The 13,175-nt window shown below is 47.5% G+C and overlaps 2 protein-coding genes across 4 annotated transcripts in view; both read right to left on the minus strand.

The window, feature by feature from the left end:
* The window catches only part of TXLNA (taxilin alpha), a 15,332-nt gene extending 15,032 nt beyond the window's left edge, over nucleotides 1-300 (minus strand). Inside the window, exon 1 of the mRNA XM_029947568.1 lies at nucleotides 197-300. The gene's annotated coding sequence lies outside the window, so the exon portion shown is untranslated. The remainder of the gene's footprint in view (nucleotides 1-196) is intronic.
* Nucleotides 301-2,970: 2,670 nt separating this feature from the next.
* The window catches only part of KPNA6 (karyopherin subunit alpha 6), a 53,673-nt gene continuing 43,468 nt past the window's right edge, over nucleotides 2,971-13,175 (minus strand). For all 3 annotated transcript variants that reach the window (XM_029947020.1, XM_029947021.1, XM_029947019.1), the window contains 7 exons: nucleotides 12,734-12,833; nucleotides 12,252-12,415; nucleotides 11,985-12,063; nucleotides 10,297-10,422; nucleotides 9,931-10,058; nucleotides 8,722-8,900; nucleotides 2,971-8,105 (listed from right to left, as the gene is read on the minus strand). In XM_029947020.1, the coding sequence (XP_029802880.1) occupies nucleotides 7,918-8,105; nucleotides 8,722-8,900; nucleotides 9,931-10,058; nucleotides 10,297-10,422; nucleotides 11,985-12,063; nucleotides 12,252-12,415; nucleotides 12,734-12,833 (964 nt within the window). In that variant the 3' untranslated portion in view covers nucleotides 2,971-7,917. The remainder of the gene's footprint in view (nucleotides 8,106-8,721; nucleotides 8,901-9,930; nucleotides 10,059-10,296; nucleotides 10,423-11,984; nucleotides 12,064-12,251; nucleotides 12,416-12,733; nucleotides 12,834-13,175) is intronic.

Consider the following 13,175-nt stretch of genomic DNA (forward strand, 5'->3'; position numbering starts at 1 on the left):
GCGCGCACAGCCACCCACGCCCCGCGCGCCCTCCAGCCGGGCGCCCCGCCCGCCAGCGCATGCGCAAAGGCCTCAGCCCTGCCCCCCACGGCCCTCGCCCTCGCGCGGAATCGGCATCATTCCCATCCCTGACCGAGAGTGTTGAGGCCCACAGACCCTGTGGTCGCCTCGTTCCCTCAGACTCCGCGACACGCACCTCACCGCCCACGTCCCGACGGCTTCGCCCGCTCTGGCCTCGCACCGGAAACCCGGGGCAACCGCTGCCGGCCGAGCCGCCTTCTCCTGCTACAGCCAATCAATAGCTGGCGGTCTCGCGGTGCTTGCTGGGAAAGATGAAGTGATGGAGGCCTCTGAGGCGAGGGAGTTGGGAAGGCGGGGGAGGGAAAGGACTACAAGTCCCGCCATGCGCCGGGGCTCACCGCTCCCCTGTCCCACGTCATGTCCCAAGATGCAATGGAAAGAACTTTAGTCCTAGGAACCGGGATACCCAGGAGGGCTTAAAGGAACTAGTCATTCTGCACGGATACACGAGTCCAAACCGTTCCTGTCATGCAGAAGTTATGACTCAGGTCCAAAGCCCTGCGGCTGGCTGTTCTTTCCTGCACGCCCCGACCAGCCCTTACCCCCCTTTTGTGAACACCTATGACTAGGAGGAACTCTGAGGACAAGGGATAGAAAGAGTATTGGCTTGGAATCAGGAGACATGTATTCCAGTCCTAACCTCATCACTAATTTGCTGTGCTAGACATTCTTAGTTTCTCCCAGGGCCTCATTTTCCGTATTCGAATGAAAACTCTTCATAACAATAGTTCTTTGAGCACTTACCGTGTGCTTTCCCATCTTCTAGCTTAATCCTTGTAACTATCAAGATCAGTAGTATTTGTTATTCCCATTTGCATCTGAGGACAGTAAGGTAGATAACAGATAACTTTGTTGCATCGCTGTGAGTGGTTCGGGCAGGATTCAAAAGCAGAAGTCTGGCACCAGTACCTTTTTAAACTACTGAACTACCCTCCCTGACTCGTACCCAGAATAATCATGGCACGCTTTCCCTAAGAACGAATCAAGGTAATTTGTGAAACTATTTCCACCCCCTCTCCATTACTACCCCTAGTCCTTCTTTGGAGGGACATCTGCAAGAAGTTTGGCCACAGCAGATTCCTGAGTCTTTTCTTTGGTCCACCCTCTGCAGACAAAATCCTAGTTGCACGGAGCTAAAGGGGGGAGAACCCAAACTTTCCTCAAATGTGACGTCACAGTTCTTTATCCAGCTGTCTACAGATAAAACCACAACCCAGCAGAAATGGCTTTTATTTCCAGCCAATCCTGCCCATGCCCTCTGCCTTTTTTGCTCCCAGTATACTCTTAATCTTTCCAGGATTTCCCAGGTTTTGCAGGTGCTATTCCAGCTTCCAAAATGCACTTCTGGCAAAAACAGTAAGTATTTTGAGGCCCAGCACAAGGGCCACCTCAGAGCCTTCCCTGCGCTCTGTTGTCTGTCCCATCTCCCTAGGTCTGGATAGATAACAGCATTAGTAATGAGATGTTGAAATGATTTGCTTACAAGTCAATGAACATTACAAGAAATATTGGCTAAATCCTAGTCCTAAAGCCTAGCCATTAGTCTGGGGCAGTGAGGGCAGAGAATGAAATTGGGCAATATGGAGCTTTGTTTTGGGGCTCTTAAAAATGTTACTTTCCTCAGCTAGACTTCAGGGCAGTGCTCTTCCCCATCCCTCAGTCTGCTGTTTACCAGGCAACATTGAGAGGCAACGTTGCTAACGGTGGAACTCAAGCCAGAGTTTTAGAATCCAGGTCTCGGAGAACCAAGGTCCTGATTATTTCCAGACAAACATTGGAAATCGCTTGAGGAGGTAACATATAAATTAGGCCTCGATGGATTCCCATGGGAAGAGGGTGTTCTAGGCAGAGATAAAGATAAGAAAAATGTATGCATGGAGTGATGGGGTGGTATGGTCTAGATGGAAGGATCAACAGTGACCTACAAGGGCCAGCTGGGTAATGAGTAGGCAGGCAAAGAATAAGAAAATTTGAGAAACATGGGTTGAAAGTTATTTTCTCTTTTGCTGTAAAAGAAACAGTAATATTGACATGCCAATCAGGCAAGGAGACCATTGATAACGGTGGAGATTGTGGCAGGATAGAGCTCTTGCAGATTGTTTTCAAGAAGAAACTTAGACCCAGTAGTGCCAGCTTATTTCTCTAGATCTTAAAAAAAAAAAAATTGTTAGCAAGGGGGGCCCCCTGGATGGCTCAGTCGGTTAAGCGTCTGACTCTTGATTTTGGTTCAGGTCATGATCTCGCAGTTCTTGGGATTGAGCCCCACATCGGGCTCTGTGCTGACAGCCTGGAGCCTGCTTGGGATTCTCTCTTGCCATCTCCATTAAACCAAAACCCTCCTTTTGAGTTGAATCCGCTTTTTGGCTGTTTGAAATCTGTCCTGGAATTGATCTAAATGTTGAGTAGGGCTCAAAGGACTGTGAGTAGAACTGATAAAATGTCTCCTCCTCTCCCTGCCCCTCCCCAACTTGTGCTCTTTCAAAACTGTGTAAAAATTAAAAGAAAAATCCTATAGAGAAGCTCTAGAAAATGCAAACTAAACTATTGTGACAGAACACGCATCAGTGGTTGCTGGGGGTGGGGCAGGAAGGAGGAATTCCACAGGAGCTTGTGGAAAATTCTGCAAGTGATGAGAAATGTTCATGGTCTTGTGATGATGGTTTCATGGCTGCATATGTCAAAACTTACCAAACTGCACCTTTTAAATATGTGCCATTTACCGCGTGTCAATTATATCTCAATCAAGCGGACTTAGAAAACAAATTCTTCATAGCGGTAGTAGGCTGCTGCAATCCTAATTCCACGGTGAGGCCCTAAGTTTAAACACCCTTTCCCTTTCCTCATTTACCTCCCAAAACTCCAGATTAGGATCATTCCAAAGAAGACAAATTAGAACTTTGCAACAGGTTTTTATTTTTGCTTTATATCTAGTACAGTGTTTGAAACCTAAAGAAATACATATTCTCTTCAAATTTGGATGTGTATATAAATATCATTTGTCTGGACTCAGCACACTCAATGCCATGGTTTCTTGGCCTATGTCTGCTCTGAAATCATCAAACTTTGTCTGTCTACCCAGGGGCCCTGAGAACATGGAAAACAGCCAGAGTTTATAGTTCTTGGAAAACTAAAAGCAAATGAATTTGGAAAGAATAAACCAGTGAGGAAGAAGGTTCGATTCAGCGTCCTAGGGTCTTAGCTGGGAACCCAGGCTGTTTTTTAAGGACATCCAGTCTGTCTTGGGTGGCCGGGACTTCATACTGCTCCCCCACCCACCACGCTTCTTTAGTGGTTCAGCCGAAGGCAGTTCCCACAGAAGCTGGCTAAAAGAGACAGTACCTAACTCCAGGGCCTGCGAGTTCTTGTAGAGGTGGACTCATTAAAGACATCCAGAGTCGGGGGTTCCCAGCCAGTCTCTGGATCTGAGCTTTGACTTCCTTCACTGCCTGCCGGGCATGGCAGTTTTCTCTCCCCAAACCCAGAGCAAGGTAGGCCCAGCCCCACCAGAGACCTTTATAACACACTACACAAACCTTTTCTGGGGTGTTCTGGGCCCAACCCGCAAGTTAATACTCCCTCCCGCACCTAGTTTTGGTTCTGCACATACCTCAGGCCTGATGCAAAATCCCTCCCAGAGGAAAAATAACACCTTTAATTCAGACTTGATTGGTACTGACTTCGAATTCTTCCCTTATCATGGTCTGAGCGTGGGGGTGAGACTAGGGCGTAGACAGTGGGATGACTGAATCATTTATCAAGGCCTTGGCCAAAGAGCAGCTAGTGCCTACCGCGTGGATCCCCGCAGGGCCACATTCTCAGCTTGCTGGCTTAACAAAAGAATTCAAAAGTTAAGACACAGAAAAAATACTGGACAAGATTGGTCTACAATGTGCAATCCTAAACGGCTGTGGAAGAAATGTACTCTGAGCAAATTCTCAAGCTCACACACTCACTTCTAAGAGTCCTACCTGGAAGATGTCATTGCTGGTTGTGAGCACTTCCTCTGGGTCGGCACACTGAGCCTTGCCCCTGCCAGAGAGGCACACCAGCCTGAGGCCTCCAGCCAGCCTGTTCTCCTTCCAGCTCCCTGCCTTGACTCAAACTCCAGAATCTGAGCTCACAAGATGAAGCTACTGAGGAATCCGAGATGACGGATACGGAGCGGAGTGAGTCTTAGGGAGTTGTGGCTGGAACGAATGAGTTGAGGCCTCCAAAGAGGGACACTGAGGGAAGGCGGGGGCGGGGGCAGCACTCTAGGTGTTCACCTCCTTCCCTTCTGGTCTGCTAGAATCGCTAAGTCTGGGATGTAGAGGAAAGGCAGGTAGACATGAGAAAATGGAAATCTAGTTCATTCTGCTAAGATGGTTTTCATTTCAAACTGGTGCGGCTTGAGAGAGAGAGAGAGAGAGAGTGTGCCCGAGAGCCTTCTTTTGCTCTTCCATGACCAAGTACAGTAGCAGCCATAATCTGTGCAGTTTAGCTCCAAAAACCAGGGCTCTGGGAAAGTGGCTTCCAGGGCAAAGAGTCAAAGGGGCAGATCTAAGGGTTCTAGGTAAGCAGGGAGGAACAGCAAGGGTTCCTGGAAGCTGAGGTCATCAATGCCTGCTCCTCGGAAGGGTCATTTGTACGCACTGCCCCAAGTAACTTAGGCTGGCCGGCTGAAAGTGGAACCCATGTGGTTCTACCAGAACCGAAGGCTGTAGTCACTGGGGATAGCTCAGAACTGAAGGCAGGTTTCTGAGACTAGGGACTTTATTAGTATTAGAGAAGATGTAGGGGGTGTGGGATAACCAGAGGGGCTGGCAAAAAAATAGCCGGCACCGTTCAAAGCAGTGCTGGAGCACGCGAGCTAAGGCGGCGGCTCCTTGTCTCCTAACCCACGCCAGACACCTCCACCGCCACCAGGGACCTTAAAATGGCTAGACTAGCCATGTGCCCAAATAGGAAGATTCCAAAAGCATGTCTTTTCAGGCTATTCCCTGCGACAGGCTGGGGAGCCCCTTCATCCCTGTAACGTCCATTCAGAAATCTACCAGAACGTGCCCTTTGACCTCACCACGGCCAGGGTCTAGAGTCTAGATGGGGGCTGCCCACGAAGAGTGGCTGTCAAGGCTGGACTACAGAAATAATGTTTTGCTTCCCCAGAGGGCCAAAGGAGAGGAGGAGACAGAGAAGACGTATCAGTGCCCCTGTGGGCTGGAAGAACCTCGCCTGCTGGCTGGAAGGGTAGGTTAGAGGGAAACAATGGGAAAATACGGTCTGAGGAAGACACTGGCAAAGGAAAGCTCCTAGAGGCCACTTTATCTGATGAGAAATCTGTCCTCATGTTGTGCCCTGGGAGACTTCACCTTTGAAGTCCTTGGAGAAAACTGGCTTTAAGCAGCAGCCAGAAGATCAAAAGAGAATCTTCCATCTGGTACAGGTCCCAGATCTGAAGTGTTAAGATTTTAGAGGTGCAGCTGGGAAAAGCAGGATGTGTATGTCTCACGAGAAAAATCTGGCCCCAATGTCAGGGGCTCAGCTATTGCTTGAGATGTATAAAATAGGTCCTACTAAAGTGCTTTGCCCTTTGGATAAGGACGGGGAGGAGTGTGTGTGGCGGGGGACAGGTGGCTTTTCTTTGAACTGGAGAATAGTTTTGTAATGGAGTCAGCAGGTCAAGCGACAAGGGTCCTGCCCCTTGCCTACTTGTGGGTTGGTAGTTGGCATTCCTAAGCTGAAGAAGAGCATTTGACTCACTAAAGTGGAGCAGCATTGGTGTGACTTTTCAGTGACAACCACAAGCCCCCAACCACATTCCTCAGAAAATGGTTCTGGAGTTGGATCTCAACACTAGGAGAGGGCAAATTCAAGACCAAAGGCCGACAGTGAGCACCTAACCTTTAGCTCTGTAAGCAGAGGGGTAGAGGTTTAACCTGAGCCATGTGGGAATGGGAGCAAGAGTGGCACAGTCTCTGGGAAAGGTAAACTACAGCCTGGCGCAGGCACCCGACCGACCACAGTGGGGAAGCAGGAACGGGGCAGGGTGTGCCCGCAGCTCCGCAGCCGGTCTACCCTGGACCAGCAGCTTTTTCCGCCCTTCTCCCCATCGACTGGGCTCTACTATCACGTAATCTACCAAAGCGTAAGTGAGCCACTGAAGCCTCACACTAGCTTTCCTCAGCGAGAAGAGGCATTAGGATTACAACTGTCACAAGATAGGGCAAGACCCAACCGGGTCCAAGGATTTCAAACAGGAAAGATACCAGTAACTCTCACAAAAGTCCGGAGGCTGCTAAGTTCCCTGATACCCAGAGAAGCAGCCATGTGTGATAACTTATGTGGACAGGGCCTTTGAGACTGAATCTGAGAAGGCAGACTGCTTTCTGGGTTTTCTAATATAAGCAGGAGGCTTAGCAGTAAGGACTAGAGTGGTAGACTTCACGGGGCCCTGGGCCATCCTTGCTCCCTTCAGGTACTGGGACAATCAGACCAGGCTGACCTGCTATGTACAGGTTCCAGCGCTAAGGGTTGGTCCCAGGTGGTGGCCCAGAACCTAAGCAGAGACGAAGAGGACCAAGCTCAGGCTCCCTGAGCAAAGGAGCTTCCCCATCTCTTTTTGGTCTTCCTCACAGTATCCTACTTTTAGAAATTACAGACAGCTCTTCCTCTTGAGACCAATTAAGATTGACCTACCTAATATATAGAATATAAAAAAATACAGAACTTTTTGACATTCTCTCCTTTGGAAGTAAAATATACATGATCCAACTATGGAAGAGGAAGAAGAAAGGCCAAAGGCAGGGATCCCTGGCTATCCCAATACATGACGCTCTCACTCCAGCCTCCTCTGCAACTTAGGGGTCACGAGAGCAAGGACTTTCTCCCCAGGAGAGAGGAAGGCCCACAGCCCCCTGTCTCATGCTTAGGAGAAAATACAGCTACCTCAGAGGTTCATTCAACTCTGAGGGGAATTTTCAAGTAAACAAATGAAGTCGGGTCGCACCATAGGAAGGTGGGTAGGAAACATGGGATCAGTAGCGACACGTGGGAAGCCCCGGCTGAAGGCCTGTGCCCCTCCCCTCCCCTCCCACTGGTGTACGTGCCCCTGGAGAGGGAAGGAGGTATCCCACACTAAAGAGGTCTGGGAAAAGGTTAGAGGGAGGAAGGGGCCTTTGTCTCATGGTGGCCTCCCCCTCAGCCTCTAGTCCCAGACCATGCTGGCAGCTGGGATTCCTAAAACCAGGAACTCGTGGCTCTTGGAAAGAGCAATCTTAATACAAGAAAAATGTGCAAAAGAAAAAAAAATTAAATAACTCAATCCAAGCATACAAGATTAATATTCTGTCAGAGCAAGAACACTTTGTTTTGGATTTCTCCCCTCCCCTCCCACCCCCAACCTCTGGAATATTCCATCTGCTCAAGTACCCAAGATAAGAGTTACACAGATCAGGGCAGAGAACTGGGAAGGATGAAGGAAGATAAAAGGGAAGGAAGTCACCACTAAAGAAAAAATAAAATTAAAAAAAGGTGCAAAATTGATTACCTCAGTCCTCCTTTGTCTACCCCTGGGCTCCTGGGTTAAAGACATGTGTGCAGCCAAAATATAGTGTAAGGAAGAAAAACCCAACACGTCCCCTTCTTGTCACAAAACCCAAATGTGAGCCTCAGATGGTTCTGTCAGTCCAGAGGGTGCTCCCTCCAGGGAAGGGGGTGGAGCAGGTCAAGAGCACAGTTTCCAGGGCAGCAGAGGTGTATGGTGGCTGATGATGGGGGGGCTGGTCTCCCGCCCACCAGAGGGCTGCTTCTCCGCTGGCTGGTGGTGCTTCCCACCCCTCCCCTCCCCGGAGGCAGACATTATAGCTGGAAGCCCTCCATGGGGGCCTCGGGCTGCTGGAAGATGAACTGCTGTTGTGTCTCATCCACTTGGGGGGCCAGGCTGCTATCATCATCTTCTACACCAAAGTAGTGCTCAATGAGGTCGAAGGCCTTCTGGTAGATCTCCTGGTTCTCATGGCTCTGGAGAAACTCAATTTTATCCAAGCCTGTGGTGGCAAGAAGGAAGGAGGGACAAGAGTAAACTGTGACTGCTTTTCCATGGGGCCATGAAACAAACATTTATGTGTTTTTCCTTCCTGTGGCATGTTAGGATTTATCAACGTAAGTAATATGATCAGTTCTTTCTGACCCAAAAGAAGAGAATTAAGACCTTTTCCTAAAACTACATAACCCCAAAGGAAAAAGTCCAAAATGTCAGGTATAAGTGAAAAGTTCTAGTCCTGACTCTGCTTTTAACCACCTGTGTGGTCTGGGCAAATCATTAGCTTCTCTGAAGTTCTCAGAGATGAGTGATGAGCACTCTTACTGGAACTTGCTAGACACTCAGCTGAAAGCATACCCTCCAGTGCCCAATTCTCTCATCAATTCTGGAGCTTTATTTTTGCATCTGTGTCATGCCTAACTACCAGGCAGAACCTATCAAAAAGAGAACAGATCTACTGCTCCTCAGAGGGAGAAGGATATGATAAGATAGAATTTTGCATTCAATCATGACCCCCACACAGCTTCACATGGATACTACTTAGGGGGCTCACGGTCCCTGGTCCTGACCTAGAACTTCTCTACTTAAGGTAGAAGTGAGGTTGGGGAAAGGGCACACACCATAGGCTTCTTCGATGAGGCCACAGTAGGGGTTGACTCCTGAGCCACTGCGCTTGCCCTCTTGCTCTCCAAGCCGAAGGATGTTCTCCAGCCCATTGAGGGCCACCTGCACGATCTTCGAATCCATCACCGTCAGCAAGTCGCACAGGGGTTTGATGCAGCCCAGTGAGACCAGGTACCTGGGGGCAGAGACCGGGCAAGTTATAAACTAATAAAGCCCAAGGGAGGTGCCAGGCAGGTGCTGTGGGGCCTGGGGGTCTCCCTCACACATCAGGACTCCGAGCAACCCCCTCTTGCTGAGCCTTGATAACCACCCATCCTTTATCTCAGTCTCTCCAACCTCCCAATGCTGAGTCTAGTTCACTTCCACAGGGAAGGCTGCCATAAATTCCTCTCCTCATCTCCAATGCCTCCTGGCTGTAATGTTACCACTGTAATGTTAACACATCACTTCCCTGCTTGAAATTTTCAGCCCAAGCTCTACAGGCATGACAAAACAGACCCTCTACAATCAGGTTCCTCCCCATTATCTCCCATCACCTCCCATCATTCTCTTCCAAGAATCCTACATTTCAAATGTGTATATATCTCCAAGTTTCTGATTCTTGTGCCTTTACTTATGCTATTTCCTGTCTAAAAGGGCTTTTACAACCCTGTGTCCTTCAGGGCTTAACCAAACCCCTCTCTCTCCTAAGGCTTTAAATATGTTGAGTGTATTCCTACTTCTCTTCCTTGGCCACAATCTGAGGGCAAAACACTCGTCCAGTTCCCATCACCTCTACTCACGTTGATAACAGAAACCAGAATCAAAGAATGCACACACATACAGTGGCTTTCTATGTGCTTCTCCCAAGTGTCATCCCCAAAAAGATTTCCCAAAGAAGCTGTTGTGAATGAGCCACAGTGTAGTTCTCCTTCATTTGTATGGATAATTAAGAATTATATAGATTTAAATTTCTCTGGAGAAGGAAGTAGAGGAGAAATGGATGTCTGTGCCACAGGTCTCTATTTGCTAGGCAGGAAAAGAGGTGCATGCCTTAGAGGAATCTGTTCCAGATTTCAATTGCCAATCTATCATCTCACCAGTTAAACCTGCTGCTGGACTGGGACAGATGTAGCCCAGAAAAGGCAGTTTGGCAGCCACTGTAGACCGTGAACCAAGAAGGCAGTATGCAGATCACTCAAGACAATGAAAAATGAATCTGATACCTGATCTGCTCAGGAGTCCCTCCTGATGTGGCATTGGTGATGGCCCAGGCTGCCTCTTTCCTTGTGCGGAACTCTGCTTTCTGAAGAATTTCGATCAACACAGGGAAGATATTTGCATCTATGACAGCCTAAGATGGGTACAGAGAAAGTCACTTCAAGAAGAATAAGCAAATCTAGCCTAGGATTCAGACATCTTCCTCTTTCTGGGAGTCCTCTGTTCTCCCCACAGAGAAGCTATTAATAGCACATTTGACCCCAAATTCTAAAGGGAAACACGTTCTTTCTTCTGGAAGAAAAAACCCACAACCATTCAAGTTCCCGAGCCCTCCCACCTGGCCCTGCCCTCCCCTCCGCTGCTTGTTCTACCTGTATTTGAGCCCTGTTGCCCGCAGTGATATTTGAAATGGTCCAGCAAGCTTCCTTCCGGATTGACTCCTTGGGGCTGCTCAGCAAGTGAAGGAGGCAAGGGAGGGCTGAACAGTTAAGAATGACCTGGAATAGAAAAAGCACAGGCAACGAAAGAAAAACTAGGTAAACTGGACTTAATCAAAATTAAAAACTTTTGTGCATCAAAAGATACCATCAACAGAGTGAACTGGCAAACCACAGAATGGGGGAAAATATATGCAAATCATGTATCTGATAAAGATTAATATCCAGGATATGTAAAGAACTCTTACAGCCAAACAGCAAAAAAACTGAAGAACCCAACTAAAAAATTGTCAAAGGGCTTGAACAGACATTTCTCCAAAATACAGATGGCCAATAAACATATGAAAAGGTGCCAAACATCGTTAATCATTAGGGAAATGCAAATCAAAACTGCAATAAGATACCATTTCACACTTATCAAGATGTCTATTAAAAAAAAAATCCCAGATAATACAAGTGTTGGTAAGGATGTGGAGAAATTGGAACCTAGCATATTGGTGGTGGAGGTGTAAAATGGTGCAGCCAGTGTGCAAAGCAGTATGGTCGTCCCTCAAAATCTTAAAACATAAAATTAGCATATTATCCCGTAATGCCACTTCAGGGTATGTGCCTAGGAGAACTGTAAGCGGGGACTCGGATACTTTTGTGCACAGTGTTCAATGTAGCCTTATTCATAATAGCCAAAAGGTCTATCAACAGACAAATGGATAAACAAAATGGGATGTATGCATACAATGGACTGTTTCCTATTCAGCCTGAGAAAGGAATGAAGGCAGACTCATGCTGGAAGACATTATGCTAAGTGAAATAAGCAGACACAAAAGGACAGCTATATATAGTTCCATTTATATAAGGCACCTAAAGTAACTGACTCCTAAGAGATAAAAAGTGTTATGATGGATGGTTACCCGGTGCTGAAGAAGGGCGCGGGGGTGGGGTGAGAAGGGGAGTTAATAATTATTAAGTGGGTAGAGAGAACCAGTTGGGGATGATGAAAAGTTGTGGGGAAGGATGTTGATGACAAGTAACGAGTTAATAGGACTTAATGCCAAACTGTACGCTTAATGATAAAAGCAATATATTTTATGTTAAGAAAATTTGCACATACACACACACGAATGACCTAGGAAGTAAGTGTAGGTGTGAGTGAGATCACTCAAGAATTTGTCAGGAATCCCACCGAATTATGTCAACTCTAGACTTAATACTCTGATCTCTGGCGTTGGAACAAAGGAACGCTCTCTACTGTGCATTGGAGGTATTAAATGAGATTTACATGAGGATTCTAAAGGTATGGGAAGTAGGAGTAAGGTTCTGTAGCTTTTAGTGTCTCAAGGGGACCATGACTCAAAAACTTAAGAATTACCCTACAATGTCCCAGGTAGCAAGTAAGACAGTTTATTCCATTTAGTTTTCCTTCAAAAGCACCCAGTGGGCATGATTTGCTTCCAACTTATAGAAGAAATGAAGGTAATCAAGTTGCCCACGGTCATACAGAAAGTGTCAAAGTTGGAATTTTTCACTCAAACCCATGCTTTCTCTTCTAGACCTAGACCACCCTGCCCCCCGAACTCCCAATTCAGGGAAGGATTTTATCTACAAACAGCTCTGCTCTTCCTTACCTGGGTTTGGATGTCATCCCCAGTGACGATGTTACCAACTGCTCTCAGGGCAGGAGAGGCCACTTTGTAATCATTGTGCCTACAGAGAAGGGAGATCTGATGAGCAGAGGTGCCAGCATATAGTTACCAGCCCTGCCGACCACCAAGGCTGGCGGCATCTCATGGGTCTAGATCTTTGCAGAGAGCAGCAGACTGCTTATTGCAGTTCTTTAGTTAGAACTTGGAGAAAGTCAGGAAATCTGTACTCTTTTTAATCAGATCACTCACATTAGAAGCTCTACCAATCTTCGGCAGACTCCAGAGTCTATGACCGCCTGGATCTTTTCATTGGGGCCATCAGACAGATAAGAAAGGGCCCAGCAAGCATCTGCCAGCAAGTCTGAGTCACTGCTGAAGAGTAGGCGAGACAGCACAGGCAAACAAGGGGAGACCTGTTGGAAGCAGAGTGAGAATGACTCCCGGCGGGACAGGGCTACATTAGCTCTACCACGAATTCTAACATCGCCATCCCTTCCTCTGTAAGTAATTCTAAGACCTGGAGATTTCTACTACATTATACCATCAGAACTAATTTTTTGACTTTGGGATCCAAGATACATGAAATCACCTACTTCACTGACAATTGCCTTTTAGTTTCCCATGAACTGAGACTCTAAGAGGTAACCCAAAGACTTGAAAACTACCACATCAAAATTCCTACATATGAAGGAAACTGCTTTCACTCAGGAACTGGGAAGAAGCTCTCTCACCTTTGCAAACTCAGGGGGTGGGTTCTTTCCTCGGCAGAGGTTTGACAGGGCCCAAACTGCATTCCGTGTCATTGTCAGTCGTGTGGACTTGGTAAGGAGTCTGAAGAAAAACAGCAAAGCCTTAAGACAGATCCTGAGCAATGACACCCTTTTGCACAGGGCTGTCACCTATGAACCCCAGGAGCAAATCCAATCAGACCCTTAAGGCTTTAGGAGGCTCACCTTGTCTTCCAACCCAGAGACCTAAGTTAACTGCGCTTGTTTGGGCCAGGAGGCTGACCTACAGCTTCACAGAGCATTAGGACCAGCTGTGGTTAGTTAAGACCACAGCTAATAAAGACAGAAAGGGCTGGATTTGAGTAAGCCTGAAAACCTTCTAAGGTAGGACATGTTGTGCCCCTAACTGTGGCCACGAGATCTAAACAAGGAATACTTTTATTTC

Source organism: Suricata suricatta, chromosome 8 (assembly GCF_006229205.1).
Source record: "Suricata suricatta isolate VVHF042 chromosome 8, meerkat_22Aug2017_6uvM2_HiC, whole genome shotgun sequence".
NCBI classification, from domain to species: domain Eukaryota; kingdom Metazoa; phylum Chordata; class Mammalia; order Carnivora; family Herpestidae; genus Suricata; species Suricata suricatta.